At 41.2% G+C, this 20,774-nt stretch overlaps 1 protein-coding gene and 1 long non-coding RNA gene across 5 annotated transcripts; both read right to left on the minus strand.

The window, feature by feature from the left end:
- Positions 1-396: 396 nt before the first annotated feature.
- LETM2 (leucine zipper and EF-hand containing transmembrane protein 2) lies at positions 397-18,840 on the minus strand. Of its 4 annotated transcripts, none has more exons than XM_040456315.1 (11): positions 18,692-18,840; positions 17,180-17,260; positions 14,921-15,374; positions 14,162-14,305; positions 9,925-10,062; positions 9,074-9,274; positions 7,850-7,969; positions 4,911-5,024; positions 2,514-2,606; positions 2,094-2,195; positions 397-1,327 (listed from the first exon to the last, which is right to left on the minus strand). In XM_040456315.1, exons 2-11 carry the CDS (start codon positions 17,224-17,226, stop codon positions 1,265-1,267), a joined length of 1,476 nt encoding a protein of 491 aa, XP_040312249.1. In that variant the 5' UTR covers positions 17,227-17,260; positions 18,692-18,840; the 3' UTR covers positions 397-1,264. The 4 variants fall into 4 exon arrangements, with proteins under 4 accessions (XP_040312249.1, XP_040312182.1, XP_040312110.1 ...); XM_040456248.1 differs by lacking the exon at positions 18,692-18,840 and adding an exon at positions 18,221-18,326; XM_040456176.1 differs by lacking the exon at positions 18,692-18,840 and adding an exon at positions 17,743-18,167.
- LOC121017936 (uncharacterized) lies at positions 11,936-12,924 on the minus strand. The gene is made up of 2 exons (XR_005784952.1): positions 12,879-12,924; positions 11,936-12,073 (listed from the first exon to the last, which is right to left on the minus strand). It is a non-coding gene; the product is annotated as an uncharacterized LOC121017936 (long non-coding RNA).
- Positions 18,841-20,774: the final 1,934 nt, after the last annotated feature.

The following is a 20,774-nucleotide window of genomic DNA, read 5'->3' on the forward strand; positions in this document are numbered from 1 at the left end:
CCATCATTTTAAAAATGGGAAAGTTTATTGTGAATCACCTTACTGGGCCAACAGCAAAATCCATGGAACCTGCATAGTAGGGATTCGTCATTTAGCAGGCTGTGGTGGGGCTTTTCCTCTGGGGGAGAGGAGGCTTAAAAAGCATTGTAAGGTACAGATCTTTGCTGTGAAGTGCTGATGACAGTCCTCACTTAAGTGATCCCAGAGAGAGAGATTTGAGTTTTACTTGGTTTAACGGACTTCCACTTAACCGCTTTCAATTTCACAGCAAGCAAAGAAAACTAATTTCATCACCCCCGGGCCAAAGTATCTTTTCTTTCTAAGCATTCCCCAAGGGAAGAAAGCTGTTGGGTCAGCTGCATGGCAATCTATTATGTTAAGGTTGTTTTGTTTTTGTTTTTTCTCAGTATTAATAATCTTGAACACACCAAACATAAATATCTGAACATAATACTTGTTACTGGGTAGCACAGGGATTATATCAAACTTTAACAACCCCTATGACCAACAAATAGTCTTGTTTGTAGAAGACAGACTAGAAAAACATACACCCAGCAGAGACAAATGGTTAAGTCTTAAACCCTTAATTAGGTTTCCTGGCAAAATGGTGGCTAATGAAAGCCACATGTGCTGGAATAGTGGCAGCCTCCCAGATTCCTGGAGCCTCTGCAGGCCCCAGAGGGGGACGTCTCAGAACAGCCAAGCAGCAGCCAAGCCTTTTGGACTGCCAGTCTGCTTAACTCCCCATTTTCTTCTCCGAAGAGCTTTTTCTTCTTTATATCCAGAAAGACTTTACCGGCGAGTACATCCATCCCATTTCATAAGGTGCTCTGTTTCCAGGGCACTATTCATACTGATGGATCACTGGAAAAGTGAGGTGGTCTTACAATGGTTTTGGAGTTTCCAAGTTCTCACTCAAGCTATCTAAGGTGCCAAGCTGATTCCATTATGCGAAAACTTTCCTTCCGTAGAGGACACGCACACAAATACGAAGCTGTTCAAAAATAACATGGGGAGGGGGCTTTACACAAAGTTTAGTGGGATGACATAATGGTACAGAGGAAGTTGGCTTTGCAATTATATTTCTAAACGGTCTGAACTTGGTCTCACTGCTGACATCATCTGGATGGTTACAAGGCCCCAAGGACGAAATGGCTGATCTCTTCTCAAACCAGACACAGATCGTCCTAGCTGGGCGGCCCGTTATGGATGCCACTGGGGAGGGCAGGGAGCTGGAGAGAGTGAGCTTCGTCCTCAGTAGTCCTTATGCTCCTTTTGAACTAGCCTTGCTGTTCTGGGTTGTCTTTTGGGATTTGACCTGGAGTGTCTAGGTATAAAACATAAGGACTTTAGGCACTGGTCACAGTCAGATGTGTGAGCTCTTCAGGAGTCCCTCTTGTATTTTCTTAATCAAATAATGACAGACCATAAAGTCAGATCCAAGGTTATAATTTACCTTGATAATAAAAATTTAAAATTTTTAAAGGGGGAGCCCTGCAAGCAAGGCCCCTGGATGTTCACCCCCAGATGTCTGCATGTTCGCTGGCTCTCTTCTTTGGTGGTCAGGAGCCAGTGGAGACAGTCACCGTCCAACTTTCCCATGAACCCCCCCCCCCCCCACTTACTTGTGTCATGCTTCTGCTCTTGCCCCAAATTCTTTCACCCAAATGGGAGAAATGGATAGTAAGTAATTTCTTATTTACATGCATTTCTCCTAAGATTTAAATTGCTTTCCTGCTAGTATTTCCTGACATCTGAAGCCTGTGTGAGATACACAACATATGGGAACTATTTCCATCTGGCACAAAAGAAAATAAGAATCTGCCTATATTGTAATTAGCTTCTAGACTTAACATGTTTAGTCCTGATCCACGATTGCACTGGTTGATAAGGTGTTTTGTTTTGTTTTGTTTCGCTTTTCGATAACCGAGTTTTAAAAATGTTAGTGGTTATAAAATGACTAAAGTTCAGCCTACAACTTCCTGTTTGGAGGACAGGAAGAACTGTGCAGTGTTTTGCAATAGTTACAATTCTAGATTCTCTCTGCCCTTAAAAATAGCCAGAGAAAAGGCTTTCTTTTTTCAGACACTTACAGCTTCTTTAGCAGAAGGGATGAGTCCTTTCGGTAATGAAACAGGTGAAGATGGCAATATGGACGATGAGGTAACTGGGGGCAGTTGTATACATTCCTCATCCTTAAACATCAGAACTGAGAGTTAGGTTACGGGTTTAAAACAAAATGTGTACTAGATCTATAGTCACACTGCCATGACTGCCAGGAACTTGTAACCATGACATATTTTGGCACAGGATTCAAGAGGCTACATTTGGAACCTAATTGCATATAGCCAAATGTTGACCTTTCTTACAAATAGATCTGTTAGTACAATAAATATTCCTTATTTAAAGAACACCACTTATTCAAATACAGTTTCATTGAGGGATTTAAAAATATATGTTAACTTGTTCCCATTTTTAAAGCTAATTAATCAAATGAAAAGTAATTGTCCAACCTTAGTTCCCTTCAGTGGAGGTGCTACATCCAGCAGGTTCTCTTTAGATTCAGGAGAAGTAGCTGGTTCCACAGGAATATCCATCTTTGGAGACTAGGAAGAGAGATATTTTATATAAACATAAGCTTTCTGTTATTCCTGAAACTCAGAAGCACTTCATAGTAATAAATGCTTTCTAGCACAACTTGCTTTCCACTAAATCCCTGGCTTCTTCCAACTATACCCTTTGTGAGAACATATGAAATATGTCCCTGAAATAGCAACTTAGTATTATTATCTTTGAATTATGAGCACCCTATATACAAAAGTTGCACCCTAAGGAGATCCTAGTATTAAAAATCCTCAGTCATTGAGACACCTGGCTGGCTCAGTTGGTGGAGTGTGTGAGTTTGAATCCCACGTTGGGTGTAGAAATTACTTAAAAAGTAAAATCTGAAAAAAAAATCCCCATTTATGAACAAGCTCCTGATTTGTCAATTCTGATCCTGTTCTCACTCAACAACAATCATTCATCAGCTTTTTTTTTTTTAATGTTTGTTTATTTTTGAGAGAGAGTGGGTAGGGGAGGGACAGAGAGAGAGGGAGACAGAGAATCAATCCCAAGCAGGCTCTGCCCTGAGCCAAACAGGGGGCTTGAACCCACAAATCTTGAGAGTAACCTGAACCGAAACTAAGGGTAGGACGCTCATCTGACAGAGCTACTCAGGCGCCCCTCATCAGCTTCTAATAGCATTGATATAACTTAGTCAAAATTGACATCTTTATCATCTTGGTGTCTAATAGTAAGTGATAAATTTGTCTGAATTATTAAAATGGTAGGTGCTGCTTAAGAGAAGCTCCTGCAACATGAGGAAAATGTAAGGGATGGTATTTTAGAATAGCTGGCTAACTTACTTTCAAGAATTATATTAATTAGATTTGAAAATTTAAATATGTCACTGCTCTTTGGAAATAAGTAATTTCTTTGTGCACTTTGGAGGGAAAAAAGCTACATATATCCTAAATTATAGTATACTTAACTTGATGTCTCTAAAGTCTTTACAGAACCTAGCATGCTACTTATTCTCATTTTGTATATACGGAAAATAGACGTTTAAAGACGTGGATTTAAAAAAAAAAAACTAATAAAATGCCTAGGAGCTTGTCATTTTGTCCTTGATTTCTAGGTTTTTCTCATTCTAGAAAGCAGCATCTGGATAAAGGGCTTATGCCCCTCTAGAATAATTCTGGAAATACAAATTTAGCTCTGAGATATTACACTATTCCAAGATTTCCTTGCTCCTGAGAACAGTCTAAGAATGACAAATTTGTTCTGTCTTAATGACCAAAGATAGAGTAAGAATCAGGTAGGCTGCCTTTTAGAACATGGTCTGGGTTCCAAAATTGCTCCTACTCTCCCCAGGGTCCTTCCCAGACAAAGCCCAAATCTGATTAGTCTCTGGAAATATGGAAAGGAAAAGGAAGGTGGTGTTCCCTGAAGTACATTTTTCATGCTGGAATTCATCTAATATCCCTTGGCTTGTCTGAGGAATCACTAGCTTAACTAAATTAAAAATGATTGGTCCCCAATCCAGAGTACTTCACTAAACCACATGTGCAGCGTCTTCTGTAATGGTCTCTCCTTTCTTACCCATGTAGGTTCTGACTTAGACGTGAAGCCACAAAGTAGAGAAGTGAGAGTCCCTTTCTTTTTTTTAAAGAAAGAGATCGCGAGTGGGAGAGAGGGGCAGAGGGAGAGAAGCTTAAGCAGGCTCCACACTCAGTGCAGAGCCTGATATAGGGCTCAATCCCACAACCACGGGATCATGACCTGAGCCAAAATCAAGAGTCGACGCTCAACCAACTGAGCCACCCAAGTGCCCCGAGAGGTCCTTTCTGATCAGAGCAAGATGCTCTAGTGATTGGGCCCATCCTGGGTTTTTCAGTAAAATACCAGGAGGGGAAAAAAAAAACTGCTGAATTAAAGGCAACAAAAAATGATTAAGGAAACGAGTTGAAGGAAAACAAATAGTTTACATTCTAGATTGGCCATTCACTGCTTAAAAATTAATAGGAATCTGGACAAATAGACACGAAAGAACAGGGACTATTTAGTTTCAAAACAGAAAGTGGTGAAAACAGTCTGCTGCTGAAGACAAGATAGCTAAAGAGAAAGAATAAATGGGATTCCTAAATCAAGCTGGGATTAAAAAAAAAAAAGTAATAGCTCTAGAGCTGGAGCTAGTTTTAATGATTTTAATTTTTTAAAGAATTCTAAAATGATTTTAAAGCCAGTTGGACCAAATTCCAAAAGATATTCCAAAAGAAAGGTCTACCCTAACTGCAAGAGGAAATAAGACATTTATGGAGAGGCCCCAGTAACAGAAATCCCGAAACTCCATAAACCCAGGTACTCACCTCCCCACTTAGTGGTATCTCAATTGGCTTTGGCTTCACATCTATCAGGTAGAAGGTTCGGGACAGGAGCAACAGAGAAGGAGGGACATTCTCCTTCAGGTGGAGGTCCTGCCACTGGAGAACGGGAGGATAAAACAGGATCGAATCGCAGAATGTTAGAACTGGACATGACCCACAGTCATCTACTGCTTCCCTGGTTTTACAGCTTCCCCAGCCACACCCTGGTAAACAACGGCACAAGGATAATGCTCGTCTCCGGGCTTCTGAGCCAGTAGTTGTGCTGTGCAACCCCCTCACACCAGTGGGATCAGAGTGAGAGAGGGGGTGTTCCATTAAACTTTCAACCCAATTGTGGATCAAAGCAGCTCAGTATCTTTTCTTAGCCACAAAGCAGATAATGTGAAAGAAAAAATAAGACTCATGCATAACCAAGGAAATAAACTTTAAAATGAAAATGAGACGTAATTTTCAAGAACCAAATTGGTCAAGCTTAAATATTATTAGAGCGATCATACATGACCAGAGACAAAATTCAAAAAGTAAAATGTAATCAGTAACAATAAGCCTGCCTTCTACTCCTACCCTTTGCTACCTTGTTTCCCGCCCTAGAAACAACCAGTGTTACCAGTTGTCCTGTGAATATACAAACATAATTTATAGGTGTTTCATCTTTACATAAAGTATGATATATATACACTGTTCTGCCCTTTGCTTTTTTTTCCACTAAAATATCTTGGAGATTGATTCATATCAGTAGTTAATAGAGCTGCCTCTTTCTTTTTAAACATCTACTAAGTGTTCTATTGTTGCATGGAAATGCCACAATTTGATTATTTTCCTATTAATAAACTTTAGGCTGTTTCCAATCTTTTGCTATTATAAATGGTGCTGCAATGGATAATCTTATTGATACATCATACTGCACAAGTGAAATTTCTAGGTCAAAGTAAATGCATTTTTAAATTTTGAAAGATTATGTGGAGGTTTTTCTCAGCAATGCATGAGCACCCCTCTCCCCAACCCTCAACAACACAGTGTGTCATCAGACTGATCTTTGCCCACGTGAAGGGGATATCTCGTAGTTGTAATTTATCTTATTATGAAGCTAAGATGTTTCATCTGATTATCATTTTTAGATTTTCCTTTCTATAAAGTGTCTGCCTGTATCCTAACACAGGAATTTTTACTTTTATTTTTTTAATTTTTTTTTAATGTTTGTTTATTTTTGAGAGAGAGACAGAGTGTGAGCAAGGGAGAGGCAGAGAGAGAGGGAGACACAGAATCCAAAACAGGCTCCGGGCTCTGAACTGTCAGCACAGAGCCCAACGTGGGGCTCGAACCCATGAACCATGAGATCATGAGCCGAGCCAGAGTCGGACGCTTAACCAACTGAGCCACCCAGGCGCCCTGTGACACAGGAATTTTTATTTTTTTATTTTTTTTTTCAACGTTTTTTATTTATTTTTGGGACAGAGAGAGACAGAGCATGAACGGGGGAGGGGCAGAGAGAGAGGGAGACACAGAATCGGAAACAGCCTCCAGGCTCTGAACCATCAGCCCAGAGCCTGACGCGGGGCTCGAACTCACGGACCGCAAGATCGTGAGCTGGCTGAAGTCGGACGCTTAACCGACTGTTCCACCCAGGCGCCCCAAGGAATTTTTAAATAATACATAGTGCTGGATGTCATATTGTTGGATTAGTATCCTCACTACTTGTGGTAAAAATGATACACCCTCTCAAGAAAGCTATTTGACAGTATGAACTCACCCAATACTCTATGTTCAAGAAATAAATGATTTTAAGAAACTTTCTCTACAGTATGTTCACCTTCCAGCCAGAGCAGGTCCGACATGTAAGAGGAAAGAGCTACCTGACCTGGTTTCGAAGCCACAACAGCGACTCCCATTCCAAAACACTCTGTGTACACTTGATAGCACTTCTTACAGTTATGAGAATTTTAACAGGAGCTGCTCCTTTGTTCGAATACATTGATGCTCTTAGTTAAAATATGTTGTCTGAGGGAAACTATGAAACATCTGCTGCCAAAGTCAAGGCTTTACATTGGCTTGAGGCATTAACTGGAAAAGTGGTCCCAGGTGAGCCACCGGGCAAGGTTTAGAACTCCGGGTGGATTCACACATGACAGGCCTTGGATTAGAGATTTTGCCCAAACCCGTTAAATAGCTGAAGTATGCAAAACTCTAAGGTGGCCCCAAGATTCCCCGTCCCCAGTGCACCCACACCTCCTTCCAGTTATTCAAGCATGAATGTAGGTGCTGCCAGGAGGAGTTTGCAGATATAATTAGGGTCCCAAGTCAGTAGGCCTTAAAGTAGGAAGTTATCTAACTAGGTCTCGCCTAATCACGTGAGATCTCTAAATGTGGAGCTAGAGGTCAAAAAGGGGAAGTCTGAGATGAGAAGCTTACAGGGGTCTGGCTAGTGAGAAGCTTTGCACTTCTGACAGACAGAACTTGTAAGCTAACAAACAGGTGCTGTTTTCAGCAACTAAGTTTGTGGTAGTTTCTTAGCAGCAACAGAAAACGAACAGAGTACCCTGTCTCCATCAAAAAAGTAAATCTAGCTTCTGGGGTGCCTGGGGGGCTCAGTCAGTTAAGCATCTGACTTCAACTCAGGCCATGATCTCATGGTTCATGAGTTCGAGCCCCACATCAGGCTCTCCGCACTGAGTGTGGAGACTGCTTGGGATTCTCTCTCTCCCTCTCTCTCTTTGCTCCTTCCCCACTTGCACTGTCTCTCAAAATAAATAAATAAACTTAAAAACAAAATAAATCTAGCTGCTTCAGTGTCCCACTGCTCAATTACATGAGGCGAACTAAGGTAAGATGGCTCGCCTGAGAAGTCGACATTGCAAAGTGAGGTCTGCAAATCGCAGGGAAGAGAGTTCTAGTGAAAGTGGCCCGGGAGAGCCGCTACTTGCCTCTGTGAGCTGCTGTTTCAGTTGCTCCTCAGTGAGACCCAGGGATCTCATTCCTCGGGCCCTGCAGGCAGCCTGCAGTTCTGACACGCTCAAAGCACTCACCCCTTCTTTGGCAATTATCTGAAAGAAACGTAAGCAGTGGTACTGGATCTTTCCATCCCAATCTTACCAAACGCCTAAATTCCAACAGATCAGGGGAAACACTACATCTCTCACACCTTGTCCTCTGCACTGACTAAAGGCGCAGCAGTTGGAAATGAAGGGAATCCTGCCAACAGGTATTAATAGTATCAGAGTCCCATAACTCCTCCCCAACACTCTCATCCAAGTAATTCTTTCCCCTCTTGGTTTGCATTTTGGCTGGTTGTGATATCTCTTCCCCTTTGTGGCAGCTTTAGGCTTCATCAGAAAATATTCCACTTGAAAAGTTTTCAGTGTTACCATTTGCTGCGTGTCCCAGTATCACTCTCCCCCCAACCCCACCACCACTGGGGCACAGCCCTACCTCTGGTCCACAAAACTCTCTCAATATCTAACAGTTTCTGCTTGTTGTGCCCCAAAACTACGGTACTTCTGGGACCGGTATTGTTTATTCCAAAGTTCTGGAAGCAACAGCTGAAATCTAAATGAGGCCAAAGGGATGGTGCTTTCTCAGTTCTGGGAATCTTGCTCCCTCAGGCAGAATGCTTTCCTTAAAGCAGCTGATTCTGACTCAAAAAACATTCTTTCCATTTTTTAAGGAGCCTAATTAGTAGTTACAATGCCTTTTCCTCCATAAGATGTCCAGGCTCTGCTTCCCCTCTCTGCATTATGACTTGTCACCCCTTCTTATCAGGCCAACTCACCGGGCAGAATATTTACTCTGGCATCAGCTCTGAGGAAGGGGAGCTGAGGTGTGGGGGTAGAGCACTGGCCTTAGCAATGGAAGACTCTCAGGAATCTCCTGGGCTGCTGCTCCTTCCCAGCAGGTCCTAACTACTTTAGATTACTAAATTACTAACTGCTTGTGAGGGCCTTCTCCAGAAAGTGCGTCAGAGTAAGACAAACAACTCCTAAAATGAGTAATCACAGTTCACGTTGCCATGGTGATGATTGTTTAAACCATTCAATGGTTTGCCAGAACCCGGAGAAGATCTAAGAGAAGATATTGCACTTTATCACAAAGCCACCCTAAGGGATCTCCCATGCCTTGCTGATTCCCTATGGCTATAGTTAAGCTCTTACTTCATCATCTGCTTTGATAGACTTCAGTTTCATCAGAAGTTGAAAGCGAAGCAAATTGTTGGTTCCAAAGGGCTGCAGTTCTAGTAGTTTGCAGAGGGCGACCAGCTGAGGTCGGTCTAGGTGTTCCAGGGTTAGCTGATCCTCAAACAGTTTGGAAAAGCGAACTATCTCCTTTGTACTGGGCTTGTGGCCTGTCTGAACCTAGGCAATGAGACAAAGAGGTTCATTAAAATGTATTTTTTTTTTAACGTTTTATTTATTTTTGAAACAGGGAGAGACAGAGCATGAACAGGGGAGGGTCAGAGAGAGGGAGACACAGAATCTGAAACAGGCTCCAGGCTCTGAGCTGTCAGCACAGAGCCCAACGCGGGGCTCGAACTCATGGACTGCGAGATCATGACCTGAGCCGAAGTCGGCCGCTCAACCGACTGAGCCACCCACCCAGGTGCCCCTAAAATGTATTTCTTACTTAATTTAACCTTCCCTGTAGACTATTTGAAAGACACATCAAGGCATTCACAGACTCTATCTTATGTCTGGAAATCGGCCCTGTGATACAAAAAGGAGAAATCTGTCCAAGTCAGTCTAAGTCAACTGAAAAATCAGGAGTAGTTCACAAGTCTGACTCTAGATCTACGGTTCTTTCCATGAAGTTATCAACGTCTTCAACACATGACTGCTTTAAAATGGGTTTTTCTGCAAATCTCTAAATGTTTGCAGTATTGTATCTGTATAACTAAGGTATCTGCAAAGTCAGAGACCATGAACAATTTGGCTCCATGATGATATGAAGTTTTCATATAACTGCCAGCCTGGAAGTTGTTGTCTGGTATTACAAAAGAGACTGACACCTGTTTGACGTAGGATGAGAACTGTGTAGAGGCGTCTCCCAACTTGGCCCTGTTCCTCCTTGCCATTTCTGTAATTGTTTCTTGAAGAAATTTTGCTAGTTCCAACTTTGCAGCCATTTTCTTTTTCTGTTTTTCTTCCTTAATAATAGAAGAGGAGGAAGTTAATCATTCATGATTGCAACTTCATAAATAAAGATGATAAAAAAAAATAACCACCACCTTGTTATTGTTCATCCCTACTTCATGTGTTAAATTATTTTCAGACCTAATTAAATGGGTTTTGTGAGAAGCAGAATAAAAACTAGCCTCTGTTTGCAACTTGACTCCTTAATCTTACCTTTTATTTGTTACTAACACAATGATCATAAATATTTGATAGATCCAAATTGTCCCCTCAATGGCAGCCTTTGTCATTATTTAGAATGAGATCTTATCTCTTAGCCTGGTACAACCAAACCATCTAGTTGGACCAACCTCTGGTCTCAGTGGTCCCAGATTTTGCATGAGCCAGAAAGTAACTGGGAAAGAAACTGGGAAAGTAACTCTATGCTACTGTAGCACGTAGTTTCATACAAAACAGATACAATTAATTATAATACACTGACGTAAGTGTTACAACAGATGTGAACAAAGCACTACACAAAAAAGAATTACATGTACATTCCTTTGTTGTTTTTTTTTTATTTTTTTTTTAATTTTTTTTCAACGTTTATTTATTTTTGGGACAGAGAGAGACAGAACATGAACGGGGGAGGGGCAGAGAGAGAGGGAGACACAGAATCTGAAACAGGCTCCAGGCTCCGAGCCATCAGCCCAGAGCCTGACGCGGGGCTCGAACTCACGGACCGCAAGATCGTGACCTGGCTGAAGTCGGACGCTCAACCGACTGCGCCACCCAGGCGCCCCTGTTTTTTTTTTTTAAGTAAGCTCTACTCCCAGGGTGGGCCTTGAACTCCAAGATCCTATGATCTACTGACTGAGCCAGCCCCTAAATGTACACTCTTAAGACTCGATGTTGACCAGTATTTCTAAATCCTCATTCACTATCAGAAATGCAGTGTGGTAGCATTTTCAGAATAACCATAGTCAGGACTCAGGGGGATGGAGAGAAAGAGAAATCTTTGTCTATTTTTTAAGTTGTCCAAGAGATTCTAATGATCAGCCAATCATAACAATCACTGATTTTTAGAAAGATTTGAAGAGACGCAACCAAAAAAAAAAAAAAAGAAAGAAAGAAAAGAAAAATCACACAATGGCAATGGCAATACCATCATGAGATCCATCCATCCATCTATTCATTTATTTACTGAGCATCTACCCTGTGCTAGGTGCTGGGGATAAAACAAGCAAAAACAGAAGAATTCCTACCCTCATGGAACTTCTAGTCCAATGGGAAAGACAAACATTAGTGACTAATGATAATCCAAAATTTCCATAAATTAATGTAAAAGTGTAACAAATAAGTATCATGAGAGTGAATGGGTGCTCTAATCTGATGTAAATAGTGTCCTGCCTCCCATAACCTGCTTCCCTCCACCATCACCTACTCTGTCTGTCTGTCTCATCCATCTCCATGAAAAGAAAGAAAGAAAAAGTTACTTTCTAAAACTCTGGCCATGATGTGTGTATATGTATGTTTGGGGAACGAGAAGTGTTGAGGAAAGAGGAATGTTTAGATAAATCACTTCCTCTCTGCCCCCATCTTCCTGCACGCACAAATACATTCCTTGGAATCTCAAGATATTAATTCTAGGTCCTGATTACTCTAAACGTAAGTAAACTAAACCACTACCAGTCAGTTAAATATTGAAGCTTGAATCTACCCCCTAACACCTATCTCAAATGTATCTTCAAGTTTTTATTCCTAATACCACTTTCATAATTTAATCCTCTCACTCCTGTGCTACTGTAACAGTATTCCAGATGATTTCCCTCCCTTGGCTCTGTCCTCTTCAATCCTTCCAGCTAGTAAAACTATTTTTCTAAGGTACAGATCTAATCATGTTACTCACCCTCTGCGTAAATTTACCTTCCATCATTCACCATGGTCAAAGGCAAACTCTAAATTCCTTAGGGTGGTAGTCGCTTTCCAACCTGACCCAACACATCACTTTTGTCTCATCTTCCACCATGGATCTCCTTGTATTCCCTACTCAAACCACAAAGAAGCACTCAGTGTCTCAGATTCTGTCATACTTTTTTATACAATTAAGCCATTGTAAGTGCTACTCTTTCTATCCAGAAAGCCTTTCAAATGCTGCAGCAAAATTCTACCACTTTTCTAGTCTCAGTCGCCTAGCTATCTCTTCTATGAGACATTTCCCAATCCCATTTAAAAGTTGTCCTTTTCAGGAGTGTCTGGGTGGCTCGTTGGTTAGGTGTCCTACTCTTGATTTGGGCTCAGGTCATAATCCCACGGTTTGTGGGATTGAGCCCCACATTGGGCTCCGTGCTGACAACATGAAGCTTGCTTGGGATTCTCTCTTTCCCTCTCTCTCTGCATGCCCCACCACCCCTCCCCCCACTGCATACACACTCTCTCTCTCAAAAGAAATAACCATTTAAAAACAAATACATAAAAGTTGTCCTTTTTGTCCTCTTGTAATGTGTTCATGCCTTTGTACCTCTGTGTAGTAAGAGTGGCACAGCATGGAAAGAATGAAGGGGACACCCCAGTGACCATCCAATGAGGATCCCTCTTCTCCAGGACAAGTCTTAAGCACTAAAGTGTCTGTCTGGCTAAACCTACTATTCAACTAGTCCCTGCAATAGCAGTTGATTTTTGTTTTCTTTTTTTTTTAATAGTTAAAAAGTTACGATTCAATGGGATCACATTGTCAACAAATGATGCTAGAAAAACTTGGTATCCACACGCCAAAAAAAAAAAAAAAAATGTCTTAACACTGATGTTCCACCTCTCACCAAAATTAACTCAAAACAGATTATAGACTTACATTTAAAACTCAAAATTATAAAACATCTGGAAGAAAACACAGGAGGGGCACCTGGCTGGCTCAGTCAGTAGAGCAATGCGACTCTTGATCGCAGGGTTGTGAGTCAAGCCCCATGCTGGGTGTGAAGCCTACTTAAAATAAAATGTAAAAAATTAAAAAAAAAAAAAAAACATATGAGAAAACCTAGGTGACCTAGAGTTTGGCAATGAGTTTTTAGATACAACACCAAAAGCATAAGCCAAGAAAAAATCTATCGATAAGTTGTACTCTATTAAAATGAAAAACTTTAGCTCTGTGAAAGCCAGTTAAGAGAATGGACAAGCTATAGGCTGGGAGAATATATTTGCAAAACACATATCTGATAGAGGACTTGTATCCAAATATACTAAGAACTCCTAAAACTCAACAATAAGAAAATGAACAACTCCATTAAAAAGTTGGCAAAAGACAGATACCTCCCCAAAGAAGATATACAGGTAGCAAATAAGCATATGAAAATAAGCATGTGTTCAATATTACACCTCATCAGAGAATTGCAAACTAAAATAACAATGAGATATCACTTTACACCTATTAGAATAGCTAATATTCACAGCAGTGACAACACAATGCTGATGAAGACAAAGAGCTATGGGAACTCTCGTTGCTGGTGAAAATAAAAAAACGGTATCACTACCTGGGGAGACAGTTATTTTTTTTTCCAAAACGAAACAGTCTTACCATACGATCCAGCAATTGCTTTTCAATGTATTTAGGAACCCAAATGAGTTGAAACCTTATGCTCGTACAAAAACCTGCACACAGACATTTATTTATGGCAGCTTTATTTATAATTGCCAAAAACTGGAAACAACCACAATATGTTTCAACAGGTGAATTCAACAACCTGTGGTACATTCACACAGTGAAATATTATACACTGATAGAAATGAGCCATGAAAGGAGTGCACACTGTATGATTCCAACTATCTGATATTTTGGAAAAGGCAAAACTAGAGAGACAGTGAAAAGATCAGTGGTGCAATTTTCAAAACCCAAGAACTGTACATTACAAAGAGTAAAGCCTAATGTAAAGTATGAAATTTAACTAATAATAATATCTAGATATTGGTTCTTCAGTTATAACAAACAGACCACACAAATGCAAGATGTTAATACAGGAGAAATGGGAGGTGGTACCTGGGGACCCTTCACATTTTCTGCTCAATTTTTCTATAAATGTGAAAACTGCTCTAAAGAATAAAGTCTATTAATTTTTTTTAATTTAAAAAAATCCTACATACCTTTTTGGATTCACTTTCAAAAGTTGATGGCAACATCTCTGGGAAGAATTTCAGAAATGCTGGTAATAAGAATTCCATGAAGGGTACAATGAGGAACACCATAAATGGAACCAGGCGGAAGAAATCAGCACAAGTTCTCAAGAGCTAAAGAATTAAATGCATATGCGGTATTAATTATTTTAGGGCATGTCCAAAAAAAAAAAAAGAAAGAAACCAAAAAAGTCTGCCTTGGTTCTTAAAGTGTTAAAAACCCTCAACAGATTTTCTCTGTTTATAAAATGGAAAGGTAGAGTTTTCCTCTTTACCACAGCTCTGAAGTAATATCTATGGGACACCTTCAAGGAAATCTATGACAACCAAAACATGTTATTGGCATCTCTTAGCTTTCATCTAAGTTAGAGGCCTGTACTTTAATAATACAGTATCTGTTAAAAATTGATTTTTGAAATGCATATACAGAATATATCAACAGTAGTTTCTACTTCGGGTGCACAGATCAAACCTGAAGTTTCTCCACTCTGTGGGGAGATCAGAAAATACAATTATAATCATCTTATAGGCAAATAAGAATCTTGCCTAAAGTTGGAGGGTCAGTCAGTTTCAGACAAATAAACTCAATCAGAAACTCTGGTTCTCACCATCAGTTACTACTCCTACTTTGGGATTTTTAGGATGAACTTTACGTCGAGTTTAAAACTTGGTTCCTCAACACTTCACTTTAATTTTACATTTTCTTTCTCAAGTATGACGCTTGCCTACCCTTCGTCTCTCTCGTCTGGTCAGCACCTGTCCATGCAATAGCCTCCAAACCATCCGGGCAGCAACTTTGGTGTCAATCCAAAGTAAATAAAATCCATTGTAATAATATTTAAGTTCACCCATAATTTTTTGTCTATAAGATCGCTTTTCTTCTTTAATCTTCATACCAGTTCCTTTCGTGGGCTCAGGGTTTGTCACCTGTGGCTTTTTTGGGGTTTGCTCCGGCTGAGGTTTACCAGGGACGTCTTGTAGCCAGCAAGTTGATGTGTGTAGCTTTTGTATTATTCTAGTTCGTAAGTGCAGTACTTTACTGCCTGACTGATTAGAACAGGAATACTTCTTGCTTCCATAGTCCTTCACATATGTTTTCTTTAAATGGGAATCTGGCAAGTGAAGAAATGCAAATGATGGGGAGTAAGAAGAGCTGGTGAGATGGACAAAATGGCTAGGGAATCTGGAATAAAAAGCAACATCCTCTGAGTTGAGCACATACTAGGACAAACTCAAAAATTAAAGAAATAGACATTTTCTCTGGTTAAAATAAAACAACAGTTTTTAAGGTTGTATTTCAAAAGCACATGATAGTCATTAACGAATGAAATATAACTTTTTGCCCCAGTTGAAGAGCAAGGTACTTTATGGTTGAATGATATACTCTAGAAGAAATACTAATAAGTTAATTCCTAAAAATAACTGGTATATTACAAGTTAGAAACCCCACAACTATTAATTTAAAAATTAATAATGGCAGGGGCGCCTGGGTGGCTCAGTCGGTTAAGCCTCCAACTTCAGCTCAGGTCATGATCTCATGGGTTTGTGAGTTCAAGCCCCGCGTTGGGCTCTGTGCTGAAAGCTCAGAGCCTGGAGACTGCTTCAGATTCTGTGTCTCCCTCTCTCTCTCTGACCCTCCCCTGCTCGTACTCTATCTCTCTCTCAAAAATAAACATTAAAAATAATAATAATAAATAAATAAATAAATAAAATACAAATCTAATAGCAAATATTATTCCATCACGGTGTGTGTTTGAAAGTGCTGCCTTTATCTACTCTCATGAAACAGGTGGAACGTTTGTGTCTTCGGTTACTCTGCTGACAATAAGAATATTGTTTGAGGGGTGCCTGGGTGGCTCAGTCAATTAAGCATCTGACTCTTGATTTAGGCTCAGGTCATCTCAAGGTTTGTGAGTTTGAGCCCTGCATCAGGCTCTGTGCTGACATAGTGGAGCCTGCTGGGGATTCTTTTTCTCCCTCTCTCTCTGCCCCTCTCCTGCCCGCTCACTTGCTTTCTCTCAAAAAAAAAAAAAAAAAAAAAAAGTAAGATTGCTTGAACAAAACTCTTCATGGCCTCCGTGGGTATTAACCAATCACATAATACCGCTTTGTCTGTGTAGTGCCCATGGACTCCCTCAAATGAGAGGCATTTACAGCTGAAATGCCCTTCACCTAAGATTCTTCAAGAATGTTAGGTAAGAATTAGAATTGGGCACCCCATCCATAGATTTCTATATCGTAGTTTTACAATAGCTCATAATCTTCAGTTAAATTAGCACATTAGATTGTTTGAAAATAAAAATTCGACCCATCTAGGCAAAGAAAGTTCCTGGCAAGGACAGTTCTTCTGGCAAAGAGATGGCTTTTCCATTCTTGTGGACTGTTTTTGAAGCATGCCAAGATAAAACACATTTTGAAGGGCCAAAAGGCAAAATGTGCAATGTATCAGGCACAAAGTAAGTTCTCAGTGAATATGCTTTGGAATAGTAAGTGATAACAGACCCTACTATGGCAGTTATGCGGCCTAGGACTGGTTTGTTTGCCAGCCACTGTACTCATTTTTATATCTAAGGGCGGCATGTAACATTTATTGATTAGGGAGGTGTCACTCTAAAACCATGATGTCTTCTGTCTTACCTGTGCCATACATCTACAGAATTACTCAGGCTGAGTTCTAAGGCATATAGAAAATTCAGGGTAGGTTTAAATACCATAAAATACGAGCTTCCTAAAAACCAGGATAGTTAAAGGCAACAAAACTTTACTTTTTTAAAAGGTTTTATTTTTAAGTAACCTCTACACCCACGTGGGGCTTGAACTCACAACCCTGAGATCAAGAGTCCAACACTCTTCCCACTGAGCCAGCTGGGTGCCCCCAGCAAAGCTTTAATTTGTTGTGTAACCAGCCATTCCTTTCACATATATCTTTTTCATCTATAAGAAAATTCATATGAATTTGGCAGGGGAAGGGGGGATTCCACAGCTTACCTTGTTCGGGCAATAGCTAAGATTGTATTATAACTGTAGAAAGCCATATTTATATTTGTCTCAACTAGTCAACATAGGAACCTAGACAGAAGGAGTAAGTACACGATTTAGTATTTTAAAAACACATCAATTATAAAGATATCAGGATTTAAGTGTTTACTATTGCAAGGGTAGAAAATTTGCACATTCCATTCAAGGCATAAAATCTCTCTCAAGTTCATGAATGTTTTCTCAGCCCTGGATCTGGAAATGGTACTTTGAGATCCCAACAAACAGAAATAAGTTCTAGTATAACGGTGCTCATGATGGCGATATGGTCTTCCAAGACTTCTATTTGTGGTCAGTAACACCTAGTAACCCACTAGAATGATTGCCAGGTTATTAAAGAAGCTAAGCAATACACACTTATTTGTAGTCTAAGAATACAGGTAGAATGAAGTAAATATCCTGAATTTGTTTCACTTAGCTTTTCCCCCATACTTGGCCAAGCTGCCCCAAACTTTAAAGACTGAAAGTACTCACTAAACACTCATGTAGCAGTGAAGAGATAACATGGTACCTACTAATAATTCAAGTGGAGGTAAATCGGTTTCCTGTGTTGGTGGTTCTCCAGAGTCCAAACTGAGCTTTGCACCTTTAAATAAGCTTTATCAAAACCCTTTTCCATCCTGGGGCGCTTTTCAGCCAAGGGCAGCAAGGTGCTTTAGTAATATCCCTTACTCTGCCTTCCTGCAGCTGGAAAAGGCCTAGACCAGGGTGTTCTCCTGGACGGAAACCTCAACCACAGAGCTGACATTTTGAACAGGAGTTCAAATAATCCTTCGGAACATCTAAAAACATCTAAACCCAGGCTAAGGGCGGGTGGTCTCCTGCTGGAGGGATGCCACACCCGATCCGGCGGTTAGCCTGCTCTCTGGCCCCCGGGCGCTCCCGCCCGGAGCTGTGGGCAACCACTTCCTAGGCGGGGACTGCCGGGAGCCCCGCCTGCGCCATCGCGCCGCCCACGCCCACACGCCGAGGGCCCCGGGCTCCCCGGGTTACCTTTGCTTCAGGCCCTTGACGACACAGGGGCGAAACGCGCTCTCGGCTTTTGTGCACGTAGTGTGTTGGAGGATTGTGTTTGTGGTAGCCGGGTCTCGGGGCGGGGGGGGGGGGGGGGGGGTGGTTCTTTGTGTTTGGGTGCGGGGATGATGCGGGTACGGGGGCGACAACCTTGTAGGCGATCCAGGTTTATGGAAGGAAGCCGAGGAGAAGCCGGGCGCGGGGTACGGAAGAGAAAAGAGGAAGCGAAGCACCGAGGGAGGGGGAATGGAGGTTGAGCTCCAAAGTTGGGGGGCGGGCAGGGGCACGAGGTCAAGGGCTGAGGAGAGTGCTGAGGGGAACTGGAAGCTGTCGGGAAAACTGGACGCTGATGGGAAGAGCAGGATGCGGCGGGACCGGGCTCCGGAGGGAAAAAAAAGCAGGCGAAGTCCTCCGAATAACAGCTGGAGGACTTGGCCCGCCCACCCCTACCTCCTTGGGCCGGCTCCCCGGAACGGCTGCCTCAGTCCTCCAGTCCCTTCCCAGTCTCCCCTCCCCCAGCTCCCCATCTAGAAGGGCCCCGGGCCAAGTCTCTATGGCTCCACCTCTTTCCTCACCCTTTACGTCGCTCTGAGTGACGACACCACCCACCAATAAGCGCTCGGGTTACGGGGAGGGAGGGCGTCCTTCGCTGTGGCAGCCCTGGAGGCAGCGAAGGTCCAGCTGCCACCAGCTAAATGACCTTTCTATTGGGCTCAGTTTAAGAAGAGGCTGTACTGCGGGAGGGGGCAAGACTGACGTTTTTTCGCCCGTCCACACTCTATGAGCTGTGGGCTAACCCTCATTGAAGGTTAAAGAACCTCTTACCCTACCGATGGCGTAATATGCCCGATAGTCGCCATGGTAACCATCTTAAAGTCACGAATTACATCACTTTGGTGTACTCCCCCACCCCCACCCCTCCGAATCAGCAACTGCCGGGGTTGGGGTGGCGCCGAGAGCTAGGCGGAGAGGGAGTGGCAGAAAGGGCGGGAATGGTTAGGAAAACATCCCTTTCCTTTCTCCGAGGCCTAAGAGTGGAATGCTGTGAAATCTTCATATGGAAATATGAATTCCACTAAAGTAATTTGCTTTATAAATCCGTTCTTAACAGATATTGTTTATGATAGTAGTTTTTGTAGAAATGTCAAATAGCATTTAAGATGTATATTATAGTAGCCGTACAGTGACGTAGGCACTACAGGTTTGGGGCACTTCAATTCCTAGGTTGGGTAACTGAGCCATTTTGGAAAAGTGAAAGATGCAGAAATATTCTCGCTCTCTTGTTATTTCTACTCATCCATTTCCTCTGGCTCTAGAAGAAAAACAGCATTTTTAGTGGCTCTACTTGGACTAACACCAGACAACAAGGAATCGCTTTCACACGGATAATACTTCTCTTAACATGTGAGCTGACCACAGACCCTAGTCATCTGGGCTGCACATTTGTAAGAATGAAAGATGGCGGGTATTGAATTTCAGTTATTATTATTTTTTTTTTAATGTAGACTGCATTTAATCCACAAAGCATTTTTCAGCTAATAACCAGTTAGATCAACCATATTAAATAAGCAAAACTTTTCAGTTTGGCCACGAGAGGGCCCTTTGTGCATGTCTGATGCCCGAGTTTGCACATAAAGGTTTCACTTCACGTTCTGTGTTTACTAGAATTAACAAAATCTACAAAGCTTTGGTCTCTTCACCTTTCCTTTCCTGAAAATTCCCGATGGCAAATGTTGAGCTCTAAAAGGCTAGGTAGTTATAATTTTCAAATTAATTCCATAAATTAATCACTGCACTATCATAAACATGTACTTTTCTGGAACAGATCATAAAGATGCAAAAATATTCCTTTCAGTTCCCTGGGAGACATTTTATACCGGGAAATATTCTTATTCATGCATTGTATTCACTTACAACCAGGCACAGTGAAAATCATTAAGTATTCATAAACCAGATGAACGATTCCAAGCTCAGTATTGGAAAGATGAGCTAGATTTTCTACCACAGCCATATGTCAGCAATCCTATTCTAAAAAGGGAAGGGTTAAGAACCTTCCTATTGAAATCTGTTTGTTCAAAGCAATGTTTGCCTTCTGCTCTCAGTCCTGGCAATTTTTTGACTTTCATGATTAAGTGATTTATCATGTTAGGAGTTTTTGGATATAATCTTTGGAAGAGAAACAAAAAATTTTTTTCTCCATAACTGTGGCCAGGCGAATTGTGTTTGATTGCTGTCTTCAAATGAACTGTTTGCTCATTTTGTATGGAGAAGAGAAAGCATGATCTGAACCTCAGAAGATGTTAGATGCTAAAAATGTAAATTATTAATTTTAACGGCCGTTTCTCTAAATATGACTCAAGATCCAATATTATTAACAATATATTTTCTAATGTTTTGCAGGAAGAGATTATACGTCTACTTGACATAACTAATTTCATTTATTTATTTTTTATTTATTTTTAATGTTTATTTATTTTTGAGAAGAAAGACAGAGCACGAGTGGGGGAGGGGCAGAGAGAGGAGACACAGAATC

This window comes from Herpailurus yagouaroundi, unplaced genomic scaffold, assembly GCF_014898765.1.
Source record: "Herpailurus yagouaroundi ecotype Mexico unplaced genomic scaffold, PumYag 28, whole genome shotgun sequence".
NCBI lineage: Eukaryota > Metazoa > Chordata > Mammalia > Carnivora > Felidae > Herpailurus > Herpailurus yagouaroundi.

What these genes read in the sequence shown, in the direction of transcription:
- LETM2 (XM_040456315.1), bottom strand. Translation starts at nt 17,226, where the DNA reads ATGGCTTTCTACAGTTATAATACAATCTTAGCTATTGCCCGAACAAG. An exon ending in TTAGCTATTGCCCGAACAAG is followed by an intron (nt 15,375 to 17,179) that starts GTAAGCTGTGGA and finishes TTTTTATTCCAG; the next exon opens with ATTCCCTAGCCATTTTGTCC. An exon ending in CTCCACTGAAGGGAACTAAG is followed by an intron (nt 2,196 to 2,513) that starts GTTGGACAATTA and finishes CTGATGTTTAAG; the next exon opens with GATGAGGAATGTATACAACT.